The sequence below is a fragment of the Oryctolagus cuniculus genome, chromosome 19, assembly GCF_964237555.1.
Source record: "Oryctolagus cuniculus chromosome 19, mOryCun1.1, whole genome shotgun sequence".
Lineage (NCBI taxonomy): Eukaryota > Metazoa > Chordata > Mammalia > Lagomorpha > Leporidae > Oryctolagus > Oryctolagus cuniculus.
Window position 1 is genome coordinate 33,125,915 of NC_091450.1, and position 22,317 is coordinate 33,148,231.

Genomic DNA, 22,317 nt, shown 5'->3' on the forward strand with positions numbered 1-22,317 from the left:
CCCTCTGCGTGAGCCCGAGGTGGGGTGAGCGTGCTGAGGGACCGCAGCTGTGTCCTTCCTTGGTTTCTCCAGATGAGCCTTCATCTGGATCTTCGGTCAGAAGGGCCCGTGTTCAGTCTGCAGTAGTGAGGCACTCGGGGCAGGCACAGCTCGGAGACGCTGGGGAGCTCCGGGGCTCGGGGGGCGGCCTGCGTGCTGTCCTGGGGCTCTGGGGGGCTCAGGGGGCAGCCTGTGTGCTGTCCTGGGGCTCAGGGGGCAGCCTGTGTGCTGTCCTGGGGCTCCGGGGGCTCCGGGGGAGGCCTGCATGCTGTCCTGGGGCTCTGGGGCTCAGGGGTCAGCCTGCGTGCTGTCCTGGGGCTCTGGGGGGCTCAGGGGTCAGCCTGTGTGCTGTCCTGGGGCTCCGGGGCTCAGGGGGCGGCCTGTGTGCTGTCCTGGGGCTCTGGGGGGCTTAGGGGGCAGCCTGTGTGCTGTCCTGGGGGGCTCTGGGGCAGCCTGTGTGCTGTCCTGGGGCTCCGGGGGCAGCCTGTGTGCTGTCCTGGGGCTTGGGGGGCAGCCTGTGTGCTGTCCTGGGGCTCCGGGGGCGGCCTGCATGCTGTCCTGGGGCTCAGGGGGCAGCCTGTGTGCTGTCCTGGGGCTCAGGGGGCGGCCTGCGTGCTGTCCTGGGGCTCCGGCCTGACCCGTGGCTGCTCTGGTCCCCAGGGACGTCTCCCACAACCTGCTCCAGGCTCTGGACGTCAGGCTCCTGGCCAACCTGTCTGCACTCGTAGAGCTGTGAGTTCCCATCCCTGTTGTGCCCTCTCCCCAGGTGTGGGCTGGGATAGGGTGGGGAGTGGTAGCCCCTCACCACTGTGTGGTTACAGGGCTCCCCGAAAACCCTGCCCAATTCTCCTCTCTCTCCCAGGGACATAAGCAACAACAAGATTTCTACGTTAGAAGAAGGAGTATTTGCTAATTTATTTAATTTAAGTGAAATGTGAGTTGTTTTCCTTGGTGGGCCCTGCCCTCCCCTCTGCCCTCCTGACCTGGCCCCGGCCCCTCCCACATTGGAGCCCGGACCCCGGGGCAGTTTGCTTAGAGCCCTGTAGGGCTGGACAGCCAGCTACAGCCCCACACGCGCCCCTCCCTGCAGAAACCTGGGCAGGAACCCGTTGCAGTGTGACTGTGGCCTGGCGTGGCTGCCAGCCTGGCTGGAGGAGCAGCGGGTCCGCGTGGTCCAGCCCGAGGCGGCCATGTGTGCGGGGCCGGGGCCTCTGGCCGGCCGGCCTGTCCTCAGCGTGCCCTTGCTGGATGGTGGCTGCGGTGAGTGCGCGTGGGTGGGGCTGCAGTGTTCTTCCCTGCCGGCTGGCACTTGGGCCAGACGGGAGGCCCAGAGGAGACGGGAGTGGGCGATCGGGAGGGCCCACGCAGGGGTGGGGGCCCTGCGAGTGCTGTGGAGCCAGGCGCTGAGTGGCCTGGCCGGCTCTCGCAGGGGCGGAGTATGTCGCCTGCGTCCCGGACGACAGCTCAGGCGCCGTGGCGACCGTGGTCTTCTCCACTGCTCGCGAGGATCCGCTGACCCCTGAGGCCTGCAGCGCCTTCTGCTTCTCCGCTGGCCAGGGCCTCGCTGCCCTCTCCCAGCAGGGCCAGTGCCTGTGTGGGGCGGCCCAGCCCCTCAACAGCTCCTCGGCCTGCCTGTCCTGGTGCTCCGGCCCCCATCTGGACCCCAGTCCCGCCTGCAGGGGCCCAACCCTGCTGCAGCATGTCTTCCCTGCCTCCCTGGGGGCGGTCCTGGAGGGGCCCCGTGGACCCCTGGCCTCTGGCCAGCCCGCAGCTTTCCACATCACCGCTCCCCTCCCTGTCCGCTCCACAAGCTGGGACTTTGGCGATGGCTCCCCCAAGATGGACATAGCTGGTCCTGCCGCCGCCCACCGCTTCCTGCTACCAGGGCGCTATCGTGTGACGGCCGTGCTGGCCTTGGGGGCCGGCTCGGCCCTGCTGGGGACAGAGGTGTGGATAGAGGCAGCGCCCGCCGCCCTGGAGCTCGTGTGCCCGTCCTCCGTGCGCAGTGACGAGAGCCTCATTCTCGGGCTCCAGAACCGCGGTGGCTCCGGCCTTGCGGCCACCTACAGCATCACGACCCTCGGCGCGGAGCCGGCCCGAGGTGGGTGCCCTCCCTGCTGAGCCCTTCCCCTACAGCGAGCCCGGGGGAGGGGGCGAGGCTGCTCCACAGCCCTGGACACACGCTGACGCCCTCTCCATGGCCCGCCGGCCCCCAGTGGTGCACCCGCTCTGCTCCTCGGACACTGAGGTCTTCCCTGACAACGGGCACTGCTACCGCCTGGTGGCGGAGAAGGCGCCCTGGCTGCGGGCACAGGAGCAGTGCCGGGCCTGGGCCGGGGCCGCCCTGGCCATGGTGGACAGCCCTGCCGTCCAGCACTTCCTGGTCTCCCGGGTTACCAGGTACTCACCCTCATCCCCCGTGGAGGCCATGAGCGGGGAGGGGGGTCCAGGTGTGACCGCGGAGGCCACCCCGCTGCCTACTTCTCTCCTCTCCCGGGCCCGCCCGCCCTCCTGGAGGGGGGCACCGGCACACCCCACTGCCGCAAGCGCTTCTCCTCCCTTTCTTGGTCTTCCCAGCTCTGGGCCAGGTCCCCCTCTTGTCACCCATGATGAGGTTGGTGGGATGGGGGCCAGACCCCACCTTGCTGGACGCCCATGTGCTGGGAAGGGCCGAGACTTCCGCCCAGAGCAGTGAGGCCCTGCCCCAGTGTTCCCGGTCACGGAGGGGAGGGCGGGTGCTGGAGGGTCTCCTGGGCTCTTTTTCTCAGCTTTGTACGGGGACAGAAAGCGGAACATTTGCTAAGAGGCAGAGACTCGACTGGAAGCGTTGGGGAAAGCGTCTGGTCGAGAGGCGAGCGGGCGGAGTGCCCGGGCGGACGCTGGCTCTCAGGGAGGGTCCAGGTTTTGAAGGCATTGCTCTGTTCGCTGGGTCATCCTGTTGGGGTGCCCATTGGACGGGGTTTCACATACGTACGTTGATTGGCTGAGACTCATAGAGATATAGTGAGGGTCTCCTGGAGACCCCGCCTCCTTGGGGCTCAGAGCCCCTCCCCCTGCCAGCTCTGAATCCCTGAAGGTGGGATCTCAGGCCGCAAGGTCACACGTGCAGCACAGAGGTATTAGTGGGGGGACGCCGGGGGGGCTGGAGACGGCCTTCCAGCCACGGCTGACGGCCTGCTTGTGAGGGACATTCTGCCTGCGTCTGAAGGGGCCGCAGCCCCAGCCCCCCGGCCGGCCTCACCTGGGTTGTTTGGTGGACAGTAGCAGCACTCAGAGCTGGGTGCCGGGGGCTGCAGCCCCTGTGCCCCCAGCGTGGCCTGGGCAGCCCCTCCCTCCCGCGCTCGCACCCCTGAGCAGCGCCTGTGCCATCTGCCTGCACGCCAGGAGCCGCGCGCATGGCTGCAAGGCGCTCCTAAGGGAGGATTCTGGCCGCAGGGTGGCCTGTTTGGGAGCTGATAGGAGGGTGTCTTGGCCCCCACGTGCTGCACTGGAAGGTGGGGCGCGAGAGCCCGGGTCAGGCTGGCGGCAGGGCCTGCAAGGAGTCTGTGGCGTGCTCACTGCCTGGTGGGTGGTGGGTGTTGCTGTGGGCCTACCAGCTCACGTGCCCGAGCCTCAGGTTCCTGTCTGGAAAGCAAGGACAGGGACCGGGCCCCTTGGCCACAGCGGGGCACAGAGGAGCCCCCTGAGCTCCCTGTGTTCCCTGCTGTCTGCCCTCAGGAGCCTGGACGTGTGGATTGGCTTCTCCGCTGTGGAGGGAACAGAGGCGGAGGCAGGCTCGGCCCCTCAGGGCGAGGCCTTCAGCCTGGAGAGCTGCCAGAACTGGCTGCCAGGGGAGCCGCACCCGGCCACCGCCGAGCACTGCGTGCGGCTCGGGCCCGCGGGGCAGTGCAACACGGACCTGTGCTCTGCGCCACACAGCTACGTCTGCGAGCTGCGGCCTGGAGGTGCGGGGCTGCCAGGCAGGGTCCCCGTGGGCTCGCGCTCGCCGAGGGTCTGCTCCGGGCCTGGGCAGAGGCTGCACCAGGGGGGCTGGGGTGCAGCCGCCAGCGCCTCGGACCCCAGGCGGGTCCTGCCCTGGGTCTCCCACCCCACCCCTCCGCCGTTCTCGGCCTGGGACCAGCGCCTCACTGCACGCTCACCACCTGCAGGCCCTGTGCGGGACGCTGAGAACTTGCTCGTGGGAATGCCCAGTGGGGACCTGCAGGGACTCCCAAGGCCACTGGCACCACAGAAAATCCTCCTTGTCCCCCGGGAGCCCGTGGAGGTAGGCGCCCCACCCTCCCCACGCTACCCCAGAGCTGGGGGGCCTTGCCTGCCCTTGCTGCCCTGTGTCTGGCTGTTGAGGACATCTGTGCCCGGGATACAGTGAGGAGCACAGACGACGCCAAGGTGAAGGACACCTTGTCGTGTCACCGGAAGTCTAAGCGTCTGTGAGCTGTTCTAAAAGCTGACGGGAGGCTGTGGCTCACGGGTGGCTGTGGCCGGGATTTCCCCCAGATGGCGTGAAATGAGGCCATGGTGGCCACGTGGGGGCCCTCTCTTCCTGTCCTGAGCTGCTGGGGCCTGGGGAGCCCTGCCTGGGGGGAGGGGGCCCTCAGAGCTGAGGCAGCCCCTCTGCCCCACCAGGTCATGGTGTTCCCTGGCCTGAGCCTGAGCCGTGGAGCCTTCCTCACCACCGCTGAGTTTGGCACGCAGGAGCTCAGGCAGCCCGCCCAGCTGCGGCTGCAGGTGCACCGGCCCTCGGGAGAAGGTGGGGCTCCCAGTGGCGGTGGGAGTCGGGGGCTCGGGGTGGCCTCTCTGAACTCTCTCACGTCTGCTGGCCTCCACCTCGAGGCGGCCTGAGAGCAGGTCTGCAGACTGGTCCCGGCCATCCCACTGGCCTGGTGGCAGGGGTGGGACCCAGGAGGCACGGGGGCGGAGGCGCTGCCGTGGCTGCAAGCGTCGTCCGGGTGCCGGTCTTCCTGTCCTCAGGAGCCTCAGGAAACGGCAGCGAGCCTCAGAGCGGGACCTTGGACAACAGGACGGAGCCGGCCCCCGGGTGCCCATCCGGGGCATGCAACTGCTCTGCAGCCCATGTCTGCGAATGGCCGCGCACCTCCTGCCACCCTCAGGCCTGTGCCAACAGGTCGACGTGGGGGCCCTGGCGCCCCGGGGCCACCTACACGCTGTGGAGGGAGTTCCTCTTCTCCGTGCCCGCGGGGCCTCCCGCGCAATACTCGGTGTGTGTCCCAGTCCAGGTCTCTGCCACCAGCCAGCTCCTCAGCCCCTGCCCCTCCGCTGCTCAAGGCCGGGTCTTCTCACCCGCCACGCATGCGGGTTCCCCGCACAGCCCCCGGCCGCTGCTTGCCCCCCGAGCCCCTCCCCCAGGCTGAGATGCTGTCTCCCGGCCTTTGCCCTTCTCAGCAACCTCTTGGCGCCTTCCGCAGCCTGGGCCGCCCTCCCTATGCCTCCCCTGTGCGTGGCTGTCGGTCGGCAGCGGGGTTGGGGGGGTGGGGGGGAACCCCCATGAAGCGTGGTCAGTGATGCTGAGGAGCCGGCTGGGGTCCTGCATGCAGTGGCCCCTCTAGGCCCCGACAGAGGCCGTGACCCAGCCCCACCTTGCTCTGTCCTAGGTCACCTTCAGCGGCCAGGACGTCCCCATGCTCCCTGGTGACCTCATTGGCCTGCAGCATGACGCAGGCCCAGGTGCCTTCCTGCACTGCCCCCTGGCCCCCAGCCACCCTGGCCCCGAGGCCCCGTATCTCTCCACCAACGCCTCCACCTGGCTGGCCCACCTGCCCGCCCAGCTGGAGGGAGCACCTGCCGGCCACGCCTGCACCCTGTGGCTGCTTGCGGCCACGGAACAGCTCACCCCACTGCTGGGCCTGAGGCCCAACCCTGGGCTGCAGCATCCCGGGCGTTATGAGGTCCGAGCCACTGTGGGCAACTCCGTGTCCAGGCACAACCTGTCCTGCAGCTTCAGTGTGGTGTCCCCAGTGGCCGGACTGCGTGTCGCCCACCCCGCCCTCCACGACGGCCGCCTCTACGTGCCGACCAGTGGCTCAGCCTTGGTGCTCCAGGTGGACTCTGGTGCCAATGCCACTGCCACGGCTCGCTGGCCTGGGGGCAACGTCAGCGCCCCCTTCGTGGCTGCCTGCCCCGCTGCCACGGCCGTCCTCGTGCCTGCCTGCACTCAGGAGACCAACGACACCCTCTTCTCGGTGTTGGTGCTGCCCACGCTCGGGGAGGGGGAGCACGTGGTGGAGATTGTGGCCGAGAACGGTGCCAGCCAGGCCAACCTCAGCCTGCGGGTGACCGCGGAGGAGCCCATCCGTGGCCTCCGTGCCACGCCCAGCCCCGAAGCCCGTGTCCTGCAGGGCGTCCTGGTGGTGAGTGTGGCCTGTGCCCCGACCCACTGCAGACAAGATGCAGAGGGCGGCCTGTGCTGGGACTTGGGGCAGCTGAGTCCCGGGCCGCCACCTCGTCTCTAGTGACCACAGGGTCAGCTGAGAGCCCTTCACCCGCCTCCCACGTTTCCAAAACAAGACCCCGTGCTCTGGCCCTGAGTCCAGCTGTGTTCCCGGGTATTCCCGGGTATTCCCGGCACTGGTGCCAGAGGAAGTGGGTTCTGAGTCCTGTGGCAAGCTGCCTGCTGCTGCCGCCACGTGGGGACAGGCACCTCCCCGGGCACCAGGGCTCAGGGCGTTTCTGACAGCCCTCGGCGTGACCTGTGCCGTTGTGCCCCTGGCCTCGCTGTAGGGAACCTGCTCTGTGTGCTGCCCAGGAGATATTCAGTCCTGAGCCGTCCGCCGAGGGGCTCGGGGGAGTCCTGGGATCTGGCTTTGAAGACTTGAAATGGTGCCCACTGCTGATAATGCCCACTTCACAGACGGGGAGACTGAGGTTCAGGACAGGCAGGGCATAACCAAGGCCACGTGGCTGGAGGTTGGAGACCTGACCTTGACCTGGGTTATCGATATTCCCACACCGGGTGTAGCCCATGCCCAGAGCAGACCTGGGGCACCTCCGTGCCTGCCCCATGTGGGCGTCGTGGTTCAGCCAGGTGTGCAGCCCTGCTGGAAGGCGTGTCCAGGCTGGTGTGGGCAGGGGCCATCGGCAGGCCTGTGGGTAGGCGTGTCCAGGCTAGTGTGGGCAGGGGCCGTCAGCAGGCCTGCTGGATCAGGCGGCGTCTACCCTCCCCGCTGGTTAGAGGTACAGCCCCGTGGTGGAGGCCGGCTCCGATGTGCTGTTCCGCTGGACCATTGACGACAAGCAGTCGCTGACCTTCCACAACGTGGCCTTCAACGTCATCTACCAGAGCGCCGCCGTCTTCAAGCTCTCGGTAGGCGGCCGGCGTGGGGGGGCTCGGGCCGCTCACCTCTGCCCGCTCTGCTCTGCTTTGCTTTGCCTGGAGGACCGTGCCGCGGCCGTGGGTGAGTGCAGGCAGGCGCTTGCGGCGTCTCCCGCCCACGCCCACTGACCTCTGTCTGCAGCTCACGGCCTCCAACCACGTGAGCAACGTCACCGTGAACTACAACGTCACCGTGGAGCGGATGAACAGGATGCGGGGCCTGCGGGTGTCTGTGGTGCCGGCCGTGCTGTCCCCCAACACCACGCTGGTGCTGACGGCCAGTGTGCTGGTGGACTCGGCCGTGGAGGTGGCCTTCCTGTGAGTGCTCCGCCCCCCAGCCGCTGACCTTGGCCGTGGGACCCCAAGCCGGGGGGTTGCTTCTCTGAGGCTGTCTCCTTCTCTGTCAGAGGTGCTGGGTGCAGGGGGTCCCTGGTCGGGCAGGCTGTGTGGGGCCCCCGCCTCTCCGGAGCCAGCCGACAGCCCGCCCACTGCCCTGACAGGTGGACCTTTGGGGACGGGGAGCAGGTGCTGGGCCAGTTCAAGCCTCCATACGATGAGTCCTTCCAGGTCCCAGACCCCACCGTGGCCCAGGTGCTGGTGGAGCACAACGCCACACACGTTTACACCAGTCCAGGTGAGGGGCAGGTACTCCCCAAGGGACAGCCCCGCTCACGCGTGCCAGGCCTGGCTGGGTGGCGCAGCCGCCTCCCCGGGTGGAAGAGGGCAGGGAGGGGCCCAGAGGCCCTGATCTGAGTTTGTCAGCCGGAAACCGCGCTGGTCGTCCCCGCTCTCGAGCGTTTTTGGAGACGAGAGCGGGGAAGTGACCTTTTGATCTTGCCCTTTGCTGGCCCAGGACTGGTCTTGCCCGCCTCCTCCTCCCCCTGGACACTGGGTCTGGCTGTGTCCTGCAGGAGCTCCTGGGCTGGGTGTGGGGTGTGTGGGCTGAGCCACGCGTGCACTGCGGACGGGCACCCTCTGCTTGGCACCGGGCGCCAGGCAGGGGCTCTGGTGTCCCCACAGGCGAGTACAACCTGACCGTGCTGGTGTCCAACACCTTCGAGAACCTGACGCAGCAGGTGCCGGTGAGCGTGCGCACCACGCTGCCCGCAGTGGCGGTGGGCATGAGCAGCGGTGTCTTGGTGGCTGGCCGGCCCGTCACCTTCTTTCCACACCCGCCACCCCCACCTGGTGGCATCCTGTACTCATGGGACTTCGGGGACGGCTCCGCTGTCCTGGCACAGAGCCGGCCGGCGGTTAACCACACCTATGCCTCGAGGGGCAGCTACCGCGTCTGCCTGGAGCTCAACAACACGGTGAGCAGCGTGGCGGCGTGCGCCGACGTGCTTGTCCTGGAGGAGCTGCGTGGCCTGAGCGTGCGCCTCAGCCCAGCTGTGGAGCAGGGCGCCCCCGCCCTGGTCAGCGCCACGGTGGAGGCCGGCGACAACGTCACCTGGACGTTCGACATGGGGGACGGCACGGTGTTCACGGGTCCCGAGGCCCAGGTGCAGCACGTGTACCTGCGGGCGCAGAACTACACGGTGACTGTGGGTGCGGCCAGCCCCGCGGGCCGCCTGGCGCAGTCGCTGCCCGTGCAGGTCTTCGTCCTGGAGGTGCTGCACATCGAGCCCTCCGGCTGCATCCCCGCGCAGCCTGCCGCCCAGCTGACGGCCCACGTCACCGGCGACCCCGCCTGCTACCTCTTCGACTGGACCTTCGGCGACGGCTCCTCGAACACGAGCATCCGGGGGCGGCCGACGGTGACGCACAGCTTCCCGCGGAGCGGCACGTTCCCCCTGGCGCTGGTGCTGTCGAGCCGCGTGAACAAGGCGCACTACTTCACCAGCGTCTGCGTGGAGCCCGAGCTGGGCAACGTCACCCTGCAGCCCCGGAGGCAGTGTGTGCGGCCTGGGGAGGAGGCCCGCCTGGCGGCGCACGCCTGGCCCCCGTTCCCCTACCGCTACTCCTGGGACTCGGGCGCCGAGCCTGCTGCCCCTGCCCGTGCTGGGGGCCCTGACGCGACGTTCACTTACCGAGAGCCGGGCTCCTACCTGGTGACTGTCACCGTGTCCAACAACGTGTCGGCCGCCAACGACTCGGCGCTCGTGGAGGTGCAGGCGCCCGTGGTGCTCACAGGCGTCAGGGTCAACGGCTCCCGCGCGCTGGAGCTGCAGAAGCCCTACCTGTTCTCGGCCGTGGGCCGTGGGCACCCGGCCTCCTACCTGTGGGAGCTGGGGGACGGGGCCTGGCTCGAGGGCCCGGAGGTCACCCACGCCTACAACCGCACCGGCGACTTCACCGTCAGGGTTGCCGCCTGGAACGAGGTGAGCCGCGGCGAGTCCCAGCTCAACGTCACGGTGAAGCGGCGCGTCCGGGGCCTGAGCGTCAGCGCCAGCCGCACCGCGGTGCCACTCAACAGCAGCGTGAACTTCAGCACCTCGCTGGAGGCGGGCAGCGACGTGCGCTACTCCTGGGTGCTGTGTGACCGCTGCACGCCCATCCCCGGGGGCCCCACCATCTCCTACACCTTCCGCTCGGTGGGCACCTTCAACATCATCGTCACGGCGGAGAACGAGGTGGGCGCCACGCAGGACAGCATCTTCATCTACGTGCAGCAGCTCATCGTGGGGCTGCAGGTGGTGGGCGGCGCTGGCGCCTGCTGCTTCCCCACCAACCACACGCTGCAGCTGCAGGCCACGGTGAGAGAGGGCACCAACATCTCCTACAGCTGGACTGCCCAGCGGGAGGGCGGCCCGCCCCTCACCGGCAGCGGCAAGTGCTTCTCGCTCACCGCACTCGAGCCCGGCACCTACCACGTCCAGCTGCGAGCTGCCAACATGCTAGGCAGTGCCCTGGCCAACCGCACTGTGGCCTTCGTGGAGCCCGTGGGGTGGCTGACCGTGGCCGCCTGCCCCAACCCGGCTGCCGTCAATGCGAGCGTCACCCTCAGTGCTGAGCTGGCCGGTGGCAGTGGTGTTGTTTACACATGGTCCCTGGGGGAAGAGCTGAGCTGGGAGACGCTCACGCCGTCCACAACCCATGCCTTTGCCACCTCTGGCCTGCACCTTGTCGCGGTCACTGCGGGGAATCAGCTGGGCTCGGCCAATGCCACCGTTGAGGTGGCTGTGCAGGTGCCTGTGAGCGGCCTCACCATTGAGACTGGCGGCCTGGACGGCAGCTTCGTGCCCGCTGGCTCCACCGTGCCCTTCTGGGGGCAGCTGGCCTCGGGCACCAACGTGAGCTGGTGCTGGGCTGTGCCCGGCGGCAGCAAGCGTGGCCAGTATGTCGCCGTGGGCTTCCCTGACGCCGGCACCTTCTCTGTCCAGCTCAACGCCTCCAACATGGTCAGCTGGGCCCTAGCCGTGCACAACCTCACGGTGGAGGAGCCTGTCGCGGGCCTGGTACTGTGGGCCAGCCGCGAGGTGGTGGCTCCCGGGCAGCCGGTCCACTTTCAGATCCTGCTGGCTGCCGGCTCGGCCGTCACCTTCCGCCTGCAGGTCGACGGAGCTGGCCCCGAGGTGCTTCCCGGGCCCTATTTTTCCCGCAGCTTTTCCTGGGTTGGGGACCACGTGGTGAGCGTACAGGCCGAGAACCACGTGAGCCGGGCCCAGGCGCAGGTGCGCGTCTCGGTGTTGGAGCCCGTCGGTGGGCTGCAGGTGCCCAACTGCTGTGAGCCAGGCATCCCCACAGGCGCCGAGCGGAACTTCACGGCGCGGGTGCTGCGCGGCTCCCGCGTCGCCTACGCCTGGTACTTCTCCCTGCAGAAGGTCCAGGGTGACTCGCTGGTCATCCTGGCGGGCCGCGATGTCACCTACACCCCCGTGGCCGCAGGGCTGCTGGAGGTCCACGTGCGCGCCTTCAACGAGCTGGGCGGCGTGAACCTCACGCTGGCCGTGGAGGTCCAGGACGCCATCCAGCACGTGGCGCTGCGCGGCGGCCGCTGCTTCACCAACCGCTCCGCCCGCTTCGAGGCCGCCACGCGCCCCAGCCCCCGGCGCGTGGCCTACCGCTGGGCCTTTGGGGACGGCACTCCTGTGCAGGACACGGAAGAGCCCTGGGCCGACCACCGCTACTCGCAGCCTGGGGACTACCGCGTGGAGGTGAACGCCTCCAACCTGGTGAGCTTCTTTGTGGCGCAGGCCACGGTGACCGTCCAGGTGCTGGCCTGCAGGGAGCCCGAGGTGGACGTGGCCCTGCCCCTGCAGGTCCTCATGCGGCGCTCCCAGCGCAACTACCTGGAGGCGCACGTGGACCTGCGCGACTGCGTCACCTACCAGACCGAGTACCGCTGGGAGGTGTACCGCACTGCCAGCTGCCAGCGGCTGGGCCATGGGGCTCGCGTGGCCCTGCCTGGCGTGGACGTGAGCCGGCCCCAGCTGGTGGTGCCACGGCTGGCGCTGCCCGTGGGCCACTACTGCTTTGTGTTCGTGGTGTCGTTTGGGGACACGCCACTGGCACGCAGCATCCAGGCCAACGTGACTGTGGCCCCCGAGCGCCTGGTGCCCATCATCGAGGGCGGTTCGTATCGCGTGTGGTCAGACACGCAGGACCTGGTGCTGGATGGAAGTGAGTCCTATGACCCTAACCTGGAGGAAGGTGACCAGACGCCCCTGAGCTGCCACTGGGCCTGCGTGGCCTCGACACAGGTAAGCCGTGCCGTCGGGCCACCTGCCCTACCCCTTTGTCACGTGCCCCACGTCCGGCGAGCCTGGAGGGGGCCTGGCCTCTGGCTTCTTGGGTTTGGCCCCAGCATGGGCGGGGGGACCTCTGTGGCTCTTGTCGGCCAGGCTCCGCTCCAAGGCCGCCCGGGCCCTCACCACCTCCCCGCCCTGCTTGTCATGTGCAGAGTGAGGCTGGCGGGTGCACACTGAACTTTGGGCCACGGGGGAGCAGCGTGGTCACCATCCCCCGGGAGCGCCTGGAAGCCGGCGTGGAATACACCTTCAACCTCACCGTGTGGAAGGCAGGCCGGAGGGAGGAGGCCACCAGCCAGACGGTGGGTGCTGCCCCAACGCCGTGGGGTCCTGTGTCCATGCACAGAGCTCAGCACCACCACTGCCCCCCTCTTCCCCTAAGAGGCTGTGTCCAGTCGCACCTGATTTCGACTTCAATTCTATTAGCAAAACATCGGCGTTCACGTTGCTTGTCTGGGTATCAACTCGGCTGCATGTGGAACGCACCGGCTCTGGTGTTGGCGAAAGCAGCTGTGTCCTGACAGCCGCACCCCGTCCCACCCCAGACGGCCGCTGGCCCCTGTCCCTGTGCCCTGGTCTTGTCTGCGCGCTCCCCTGCACTGTTGTACCCAGGAGGGCCAGCAGCGCCGTGCGGTGACCCCGGCCCCCTGGGCCAGGAGGGTCGGCAGTGCCGTGCGGTGACCCCAGCCCCCTGGGCCAGGAGGGTCGGCAGCGCCGTGCCGTGGCCCCGGCCCCCTGGCAGCCACTGTGGCTGCTGTCGGCTGACCTGGGCCGGGTCTGTCCCCTGCTGCACCAGGCCTTCCTCTGCTGACCTGCCTGGGAGGGCCCTACCCAGAGGGGCCTTGTGCAGAAGGGCGCGGGAGCCCGAGATGGCTCTGGAGGTCTGCGCAGCTGTGGCTCTTGCCTCCTGCAGGCCTGCGTCACCACTGCCCCGGGCAGGCATCGGACGTGGAGCGGGGAGCCCCGCCAGGGGCGCCGCTTTCCCGCTGGGGCGCAGCCCGGCCACGTGGGCAGAGGCGGAGGCCTGACCGGGAACCCCGCCCCCGCCAGGTGCTGATCCGCAGCGGCCGAGTGCCCATCGTGTCCTTGGAGTGCGTGTCCTGCAAGGCGCAGGCGGTTTACGAAGTGAGCCGCAGCTCCTACGTGTACCTGGAGGGCCGCTGCTACAACTGCAGCCGGGGCTCCAAGCGAGGGGTGAGTGGGGGGCGCGGCGGGGCGCGGCGGGCGGGCCCGGCTGCGCGCTCGCGCTCAGGCGCCCGGCTGTCCCCGCAGCGCTGGGCGGCACGCACCTTCAGCAACCAGACGCTGGTGCTGGACGAGACGACCACGTCCACCGGCAGCGCGGGCATGCGGCTGGTGGTGCGGCGCGGCGCGCTGCGGGACGGCGAGGGTTACACGTTCACGCTCACGGTGCTGGGCCGCTCGGGCGAGGAGGAGGGCTGCGCCTCCCTCCGGCTCGCCCCCAACCGCCCGCCGCTCGGGGGCGCCTGCCGCCTCTTCCCGCAGGACGCCGTGCGCGCGCTCACCACCAAGGTGCACTTCGAATGCACAGGTGAGCGCGCGCCCGCGGCGGGGGGGGGCGGGGGCGGCGCGCGGGGCTCTGGGTGACGGTGCCGCCCGCAGGGTGGCGGGACGCCGAGGACGCGGGCGCGCCGCTGGTGTACGCGCTGCTGCTGCGCCGCTGTCGCCAGGGCCACTGCGAGGAGTTCTGCGTCTACAAGGGCAGCCTGTCCGCCTACGCGGCCGTGCTGCCGCCCGGCTTCCGGCCGCACTTCCACGTGGGCCTGGCGGTGGTGGTGCAAGACCAGCTGGGCGCCGCCGTGGTCGCCCTCAACAGGTGAGCTGGCTCTGCCGGGGCGCGGGCGCGGGCCCCCGCCCGCCTGCTCACGCCCGGCCGCCGCCCCTCCAGGTCTCTGGTCATCTCCCTGCCCGAGCCGGACGGCAGCTCCCCGGGGCTCACAGCCTGGCTGCACGGCCTCACGGCCACCGTGCTGCCCGGGCTGCTGCGGCAGGCCGACCCCCAGCACGTCATCGAGTACTCGCTGGCCCTGGTCACCGTGCTGAACGAGGTCAGTGCAGCCCCCGCGCGCCGGCCCTCCCTGCGTGCGCCTGTCCCCCCCGCAGCCCCCGCGTGCCCGGCGTGCACGGCCCGCTCCCCGCCCTGCGCCAGCTCCTGATGCTGTGTGCCCACTGCCCGCCCAGCACGAGCAGGCCGCGGACGGGGCCGCGGGGGCGGAGCAGGAGCAGCAGCTGCGGGCCCAGGTGCGGAAGAACATAACGGAGACCCTGGTCTCCCTGCGCGTCAACACGGTGGACGACATCCAGCAGGTTGCGGCGGCGCTGGCCCAGTGCACGGTAGGGGCGGGGCCCGGCGCGGGGGCGGGGCAAGGCGGGCTTCCCCTGCTGTGAGCCCAGCAGGGGCCCAGGGCGTGGGGGCACCCGGGTGGCAGGCAGAGGCCGCTCTGCGCCTCCCTGCTGGGCCCGCGCTGGCTCTCACCCCCGACGTGGCTCACCTCTGGCCCGGCCGCCGAGGTGCAGACCAGGGCGTTGGCGTGCCCGAGGGGCCGCAGGGCCGGCCAAGAGGCTCAGGCGGGCAGCCCTCCAGCTGGGGGTGACCTGTGCCACGTGGCTCCTGTGGCCTCGTGTGGCTGGGCCCAGCACCCGCCTTGCCTAGGGCTGAGTGAAGAGGCGTCCTGGGTGGCCGCTACTCTGCGGCTCATGGGCCCCGGGAAAACCGTGGCCACTTGGCGTGGCTCGGGGCCGGCAGAGCTCTGGGCGGGGACGCTGCGCTGGCATGAGGGGTGGCGCCTGCGGCCTGGGCGGGGACCACGCGGTGAGGGGTGGACGCGGCGCTGCTCCGCAGGTGTCGCGCAGGGAGCTGGTGTGTCGCTCCTGCCTGAAGCGGACGCTGCACAAGCTGGAGGCCATGATGCGCATCCTGCAGGCCGAGACCACCCCGGGCACCGGCACGCCCACCGCCATCGCCGACAGCATCCTCAACATCACAGGTGCGGGGCGGGGCCCTGCCTCCCCCCCCCCCCCCGTGCTCCCTGCCCGCCCCTCCCCCCGCACCGGTCCTGCCCTGCCCCTCCCTGCCTCCCCTGTCCTCCCCTGCCCCCCCACCTGCCTCTCCCCCACCCCCCCACTGGTCCTGCCCTGCCCCTCCCCCATCCCCCCCCTCCCCCACCTGCCCCCCCGCACTGGTCCTGCCCTGCCCTGCCCCTCCCTGCCTCCCCCATCCTCCCCTCCCCCCGCCTGCCTCTCCCCCACCCCGTGCTCCCCGCCCCTCCCCCCCGCACTGGTCCTGCCTTGCCTCTCTCCTGTCCTCCCTGCCTCCTTCTGTCCTCCCCTGCCCCCCCACCTGCCTCTCCCCCACCCCCCCACTGGTCCTGCCCTGCCTCTCCCCATCCTCCCTGCCTCCTTCTGGCCTCCCATGCCCCTCCCCCATCCTCCCCTGCCCCCCCGCCTGCTTCTCCCCCACCCACTGGTCCTGCACTGGCCCTGCCCCTCCCCTGTCCTCCCTGCCTCCCCCATCCTCCCCTGCCCCCCCCGCCTGCCTCTCCCCCCCCACACACTGGTCCTGCCCTGCCCCTCTCCTGTCCTTCCTGCCTCCCCCATCCTTCCCTGACTCCTACCCCCCTCACTGGTCCTGCCCTGCCTCTCCCCATCCTCCCTGCCTCCCCCATCCTCCCCTGCCCCCCCGCCTGCCTCTCCCCCCACACACACTGGTCCTGCCCTGCCTCTCCCCCCCCCCGCACTGGTCCTGCCCTGCCCCTCCCCCTGCACTGGTCCTGCCCTGCCTCCCTGCCCCCCTAACCTCTGCCCGTGTCCAGGTGACCTCATCCACCTGGCCAGCTTGGACATGCAGGGCCCACAGCTCTCGGAGCTGGGGGTGGAGCCGCCCGCCGTGATGGTGGCGTCCAAAGCCTACAACCTGTCGTCGGCCCTCATGGGCATCCTCATGCGCTCCCGCGTGCTCAACGAGGAGCCGCTGACGCTGGCGGGCGAGGAGATCGTGGCGCAGGGCAAGCGCTCGGACCCGCGGAGCCTGCTGTGCTACGGCAACGCCTCGGGCCCCGGCTGCCACTTCTCCATCCCCGAGGCCTTCAGCGGGGCCCTGGCGCCGCTCGGCGACGTGGTGCAGCTCATGTTCCTGGTGGACTCCAACCCCTTCCCGTTCGGCTACATCAGCAACTACACCGTGTCCACCAAAGTCGCGTCCATGGCCTTCCAGACCCAGGCCGGCACACACATCCCCATCGAGCGGCTGGCCTCAGAGCGCGCCATCACCGTGAAAGTGCCCAACAACTCGGACCAGGCCTCCTGGGGCCCCCGCGCACCCGCGGGCTCCGCCATCGTCCCGCCCCGGGCCTCGGTCAGCGCCGTGGTCACCCTGGACAGCACCAACCCCGAGGCGGGCCTGCACCTGCAGCTCACGTACACGGTGCTGAACGGTGGGTGCCGCGCGGGGGCCGTGGTGGGCCTCCCCTCCCCCGCCTCGCCCCGGGGAAGCGTGTGTCCTCGCAGAAGCTGCCGCCCGTGTCCTGGGACCCTGGGGGGCCCCTGCTCCCGCGATGTCCTGGGCCCTGTGGCGGGGAGGGGTGGCCTGCAAGGGGGCTGACGCGGCCCCGCCCTCCCAGGCCGCTACCTGGCGGAGGAGCCAGAGCCGTACCTGGCCGCTTACCTGCACTCGGCGCCCCTGCCCCACGAGCACAACTGCTCGGCCAGCAGGAGGATCAGCCCGGAGCTGCTGCAGGGCGCGGACCACAGGCCCTACACCTTCTTCATCGCCCCCGGGTGAGCGCCTCGGGCCGGGGCGGCGGGCAGCGGCAGGGGTGCCTGGCGCGTGAGGCCGGGGCTGCCGGGGTCGGGCCGTGACGCCCCCGTCCCGGCCCAGGACCGGAGCGCCCAGCGGGAGCTACTACCTGAACCTGACCAGTCACTTCCACTGGTCCGCGCTGGAGGTGTCCGTGGGCCTCTACACGTCCCTGTGCCAGTACTTCAGTGAGGAGGACATGGCGTGGAAGACGGAGGGGCTCGTGCCGCTGGAGGAGACCTCGCCCAGCCAGGCCGTGTGCCTCACCCGCCACCTCACCGCCTTCGGCGCCAGCCTCTTCGTGCCCCCCAGCCACGTGCACTTCACCTTCCCGGTGGGTCGCCCTGTTCCACGGCCCCGCCCCGCGGTGGAGGGGAGAGCTGTCCTGGGTGCTGTTCCGGTGGGGGGGGGGTGAGGACCCGACGGGCCTGTCCTCCCAGGAGCTGGCCGTGGGCGTGAACTACGTCATCGTGCTGACCTGCGCCGTGTGCCTGGTGGCCTACGCCGTCATGGCTGTGATCCTGCACAAGCTGGACCAGCTGGACGTCAGCCGGGTCCGCGTCATCCCCTTCTGCGGGAAGAGGGGCCGCTTCAAGTATGAGATTCTGGTCAAGACCGGCTGGGGCAGGGGCTCAGGTGAGAGCGGCCCCCACCCCGTGCTGTCTGGCCACGCCCCTGAGCAGGGAAACCAGTGGGCCCAGCCAGCGCTGAGAGGCGGCGGCTGCACGCCCCTCCCTCACTCCTGAGAGGGCATGAAGCCGTCAGCACAGGCGCCCTGGCTCCCAGAGCAGACGGACCCACCGCCCCGGCTGCACCAGCCCTGCCACAGCGGGCTTGACCGGCACGTGGGCCACGTGGGCAGGCTGTTCTGAGAGCTGAGGTTTGCCCAAGGCACCCACGTCTCCCACGTGCCGTGTGCCATGTCTCCCATGTGCTGGTGTGCCATGTGGCCCATGTGCCGTGTGCCATGTCTCCCATGTGCCAGTGTGCCATGTGGCCCATGTGCTGGTGTGCCACGTCTCCCATGTGCCGTGTGCCATGTCTCCCATGTGCCAGTGTGCCATGTGGCCCATGTGCTGGTGTGCCACGTCTCCCATGTGCCGTGTGCCATGTCTCCCATGTGCCAGTGTGCCATGTGGCCCATGTGCTGGTGTGCCATTGACCCGTGTGCCACGTCTCCCATGTGCCGTGTGCCATGTGGCCCATGTGCCGGTGTGCCATTGACCCGTGTGCCACGTCTCCCAGGTGCCGTGTGCCATGTGACCCGTGTGCTGGTGTGCCACATCTCCCAGGTGCCGTGTGCCATGTGGGCTGTGTGCCATGTGGCCCGTGTGCCTGGGCTCTGTGCTCGGCGCGCTCCCACTTGCAGCGTCCTGTAGCTGACGGAGGGAGTAGTTGTGTCCCTGCCTCCCATGTGGGCAGCCTGGGCGGAGTCCCCTGGGGCCCAGGCCTGGCCCTCGTGAGCACCTGGGGAGTGACCCTCGTGATGGGAGCTTTTCACCTCTTTCAAGTTTATTTCCAAACACTGAAAGTCAGCTAGCGTTGCTTACCAGTACCCAGGGACGTGCGCCAGTGTGGGGAATGCCGACTCAGCCGTGCGCGAGTGGGAGTGGGGGCGCCGACTCAGCCGTGTGCCTGTGGGGCCTGTGTGGAGTGGGGGCGCCGGGCCTTCCCCTGGTTTCCCCTGCTGACACCTGTGGGCTTCTCCCAAGGAGAGGCGGCCACACAGCCGCACCCCACCTGGCGGGAGCGCTCTGGCGGCGGTGCCTGGCAAGCCCGCCTCTGGGGCGCACAGCTCTGGTCAGCGCCCCGCTCCTGGGATGGAGCCCGTCACAGGGGCTGCTGCACGCGGTGGCGCCCAGCGCTGGCCAAGCAGACCGCCTGACCTTGGTGAGTGAGGGCTCACAGCCGGCGTCCCCCAGGCACCACGGCCCACGTGGGCATCATGCTGTACGGGGCGGACAGCCGGAGCGGCCACCGGCACCTGGACGGGGACAGAGCCTTCCACCGCAACAGCCTGGACATCTTCCAGATCGCCACGCCGCACAGCCTGGGCAGCGTCTGGAAAATCCGCGTGTGGCATGACAACAAAGGTGCGTGCCGGGGGCCCCCGCGGGCCCGCCGCGGCCCGACCTGGGCCCTGACCTCGGCCCTCGCCCCTGCAGGGCTCAGCCCCGCCTGGTTCCTGCAACATGTCATCGTCCGGGACCTGCAGAGCGCCCGCAGCACCGTCTTCCTGGTCAACGACTGGCTGTCGGTGGAGGCGGAGGCCAACGGGGGCCTGGTGGAGAAGGAGGTGTTGGCGGCGAGTAAGGCCCGGCCGGCCGGCGGGCGGGGCGGGTAGGGGCGGCGCGCCCCTGCTGCAGCCACGCCTCTCCCCAGGTGACGCGGCCCTGTGGCAGTTCCGGCGCCTCCTGGTGGCCGAGCTGCAGCGTGGGTTCTTCGACAAGCACATCTGGCTGTCCATCTGGGACCGGCCGCCCCGCAGCCGCTTCACCCGTGTGCAGAGGGCCACCTGCTGCGCCCTCCTGGTCTGCCTGTTCCTGGGGGCCAACGCCGTGTGGTACGGGGCCGTGGGGGACACTGCCCACAGGTGGGTGCCTGTGGGGGCAGGGTGACTCCCCTCTGCCCAGCCCGGCTCCTCCCGCCCCTCCCGGCCTACCCTGGCCCGGGTCTCTTTCCTGCCGTCCAGCACAGGGCCTGTGTCCAGGGTGGTGCCGCTGAGCGTCGGCACGGTTGCCGTCGGCCTGGTCTCCAGCGTCATCGTGTACCCCGTGTACCTGCTCGTCCTCTTCCTCTTCCGCATGTCCCGGAGCAAGGTGGGCGGGGCTGGGGCCGCTCCCCCTCGGGGGCTGCGCTGCCCGCCCCCCGTGGCGTCAGGCGTGGGCTGGACAGACCCAACCCGGGAGGAGGGGCCCACGGCGCTCGCTGGGGGAGGCGGGGACAGGATCGGGGTGGTCGCCATGTCAGGACGGTGGGCAGGAGGCCCGGGCCCAGCAGGTGTGGCGGTGAAGAGGTTGGATCCGTGACCCGAGGAGCCGCCAGCCCGGGAGGCCGGGGAGGCCGGGTGCAGGTGCAGGGGCCCAAGCACTTTCCCAAGCCATAGCGGAGAGCTGGATGGGAAGAGGAGCAGCCGGGACTCGAACCAGCGCCCATGTGGGACGCCAGCCCTGCAGGCGGCAGCTGTACCCGCTATGCCACAGCAGCAGCCTGCTTAACTTTAATCAAACCAAAAACACGTTTAGTTACACCAGCCACGTCTCCAGTGCTCAGTGCCACCACGTGGGTAGGAGCTGCCGTAATGGACAGGGCAGACAAAAAACACATCTGGCCAATCTAGAACATTCTCTCAGCACGGGCGTGGGCTCCTCGTTCCTCTGCCGCCCGCCGGCTGAGCGCCTGCCCTGTCCTGCAGGTGGCTGGGGGCCCAGGCCTCACGGCGACCAGCCAGCCGGTGCTGGAAGTGGACAGCTGTCTGGACTCGTCCGTGCTGGACAGTGCCCTGCTCACACTCGCCGGTCTGCGGGCTGAGGTGCGGGCCGGGCCAGGGCCAGGAACGGGCTGGGGCTGGAGGGGCGGCTGCCTGGGCCAGCCAGACTTGGAAGCGCTCTCTGCTCTTGCACAGGCCTTTGCCGGACAAATGAAAAGTGACTCGTTTCTGGATGACGCAAGCAGGTGGCGTTCCCTGGAGGAGCCGTGAGCCCTGGGGGAGCTGCTGGGGAGTCGTGTGGGGGTGTCGTGGGCCTGCCCAGCCCCCCGGCTGACCGTGCGTGTCACCTGCAGCCTGGGGTGCTGGCCATCCAGCGAGGGGACCTTCAGTTGGCCAGACCTGCTGAGTGACTCATCCATCGTGGGCAGCACCCTGCAGCGGTTGGCAAGGGCGCGCCCCGGCCGTGTGCCGGGCCCCGAGGAGGACGGTGTGTCCCTGGTCAGCCCCTGCTCCCCCGCCAAGTACCTGTCGGCAGCAGGTGAGTGGGGGTGGCGAGAGGGGAGGCCCAGAGCCGGGCCTGCCTCACGTGTCCTGTCCCCTCTAGACGGAGAGCTGGTGGGGCAGGTGCTGGCCGCAGGGGGCAGCCTGACCCCCGCCCAGGACACACGGCTGGACACCGACCTGCTCGCTGGCTTGTAAGTGTGTGGCTCCGGGGGCCTTGGAGGGAGGGGCAGCAGGGAGCCTGGGGCAGGGCCTCACCCAGCGCTCTGGAACCTGCCCTGGGGGAGGCGGCCAGGGCATGGGGGCCCGAGGGCCGTAGGAGGCAGGGGGCATCACACCTCTTCTCAGAGCAGCGGGAGGTCGTGGGCAGGCTGGCTCTTACGCCGTTGTGGTGATTTCGCGGTTTTTTTTTTAAAGATTTATTTATTGAAGGTCAGAGTTACACAGAGAAGGAGAGGGAGAGAGGGGGAGAGAGGAGAGAGAGAGGGGAGAGAGGGGAGAGAGGGAGAGAGGGAGAGGGCTTCTGTCCGATGGTTCACTCCCCAATTGGCCGCAACAGCCAGAGCTGTGCTGATCTGAAGCCAGGAGCCAGGAGCTTCTCCCAGGTCTCCCACGTGGGTGCAGGGACCCAAGCACTTGGCCATCTTCTACTGCTTTCCCAGGCCACAGCAGAGAGCTGGATCGGAAGTGGAGCAGCCCGGTCTTGAACCGGTGCCCACCTGCTACACCACAGCGCCGGCCCCATGCACTTTTAAGAGTTTCCCAGTTTTTTTGAGGGGCTGTTTTCCAATTGAGTAGCAGATTTGTATACAATTACCTTTTTTTTTTTCCTGAAATAAAAGGTTTCTTTGGGAAAAACATATAAATAATATGGGAGAATGTCTCTGGGTAATTTGTAAATATTGCATCATGTTATGTAAGGGACTGGAATGTCCATGAATTTTGGTACCTGCTGGTTGTCTTGGATGCAATCCCCCAGATACTGAGGCACTGCTCACAATTACCTTTTTTGTTAAAGATTTGTTTTATCTCTTTGAAAGGCAGAGTTGCGGGTGGGGGAGGGACAGAGGTCTTCCATCTACTGGTTCAATCCCCAAATGGCCATTATGGCCAGGACTGGGCCAGGCCAAAGTCAGGAGCCAGGCACTCCATGCGGGCGGCAGGGCCCCAGGAGCTCTGGGCCGTGTTCTGGTCCCGCAGGTGCATGGGCGGGAGCTGCTAGGACTTGACCTGGCGCTCCAGTGTGGGTTGGCGGCGTCACGGGCAGCAGCCTCCCCCACTGCACAGACCCTGGACGCTAGGCCTCTTCTCGAAGAAGCTGCCCCCAGCTCACATGCAAATCCACCCCCTGTGAGTCCCTGTGGCCCTCCGCGCTCTGCCGGAAACCTCGCGCTCGGGGTGGCCGTGGCGGCTCAGGCCCAGTGAGTGGCTGCCCAAGACACCAGGAGGGGTCACTGTGACCGTCTGCATCGTCTCTCCCAGGGGCTTGCAAGGTCCCCGTCGCTCAGAG

At 69.1% G+C, this 22,317-nt stretch overlaps 1 protein-coding gene across 2 annotated transcripts in view; it reads left to right on the top strand.

Moving 5' to 3' along the window:
• PKD1 (polycystin 1, transient receptor potential channel interacting) overlaps positions 1-22,317 on the top strand; it is a 44,655-nt gene that overhangs the window by 17,128 nt on the left and 5,210 nt on the right. The window contains exons 2-34 of one of the 2 annotated variants that reach the window (XM_051839518.2): positions 700-771; positions 902-973; positions 1,130-1,299; positions 1,469-2,140; positions 2,256-2,439; positions 3,757-3,983; positions 4,188-4,303; positions 4,666-4,789; positions 5,011-5,258; positions 5,652-6,407; positions 7,229-7,360; positions 7,512-7,687; positions 7,870-8,003; positions 8,390-12,012; positions 12,213-12,362; positions 13,111-13,254; positions 13,333-13,612; positions 13,684-13,897; positions 13,970-14,129; positions 14,263-14,415; positions 14,924-15,068; positions 15,894-16,514; positions 16,701-16,857; positions 16,958-17,210; positions 17,317-17,512; positions 18,799-18,969; positions 19,042-19,185; positions 19,259-19,469; positions 19,569-19,695; positions 20,292-20,408; positions 20,502-20,551; positions 20,660-20,844; positions 20,911-21,001. In XM_051839518.2, coding sequence (XP_051695478.2) covers positions 700-771; positions 902-973; positions 1,130-1,299; positions 1,469-2,140; positions 2,256-2,439; positions 3,757-3,983; positions 4,188-4,303; positions 4,666-4,789; positions 5,011-5,258; positions 5,652-6,407; positions 7,229-7,360; positions 7,512-7,687; positions 7,870-8,003; positions 8,390-12,012; positions 12,213-12,362; positions 13,111-13,254; positions 13,333-13,612; positions 13,684-13,897; positions 13,970-14,129; positions 14,263-14,415; positions 14,924-15,068; positions 15,894-16,514; positions 16,701-16,857; positions 16,958-17,210; positions 17,317-17,512; positions 18,799-18,969; positions 19,042-19,185; positions 19,259-19,469; positions 19,569-19,695; positions 20,292-20,408; positions 20,502-20,551; positions 20,660-20,844; positions 20,911-21,001 — 10,275 coding nt within the window. The remainder of the gene's footprint in view (positions 1-699; positions 772-901; positions 974-1,129; positions 1,300-1,468; positions 2,141-2,255; positions 2,440-3,756; positions 3,984-4,187; positions 4,304-4,665; positions 4,790-5,010; positions 5,259-5,651; positions 6,408-7,228; positions 7,361-7,511; positions 7,688-7,869; positions 8,004-8,389; positions 12,013-12,212; positions 12,363-13,110; positions 13,255-13,332; positions 13,613-13,683; positions 13,898-13,969; positions 14,130-14,262; positions 14,416-14,923; positions 15,069-15,893; positions 16,515-16,700; positions 16,858-16,957; positions 17,211-17,316; positions 17,513-18,798; positions 18,970-19,041; positions 19,186-19,258; positions 19,470-19,568; positions 19,696-20,291; positions 20,409-20,501; positions 20,552-20,659; positions 20,845-20,910; positions 21,002-22,317) is intronic. The other variant, XM_070064120.1, reaches the window with a different exon arrangement.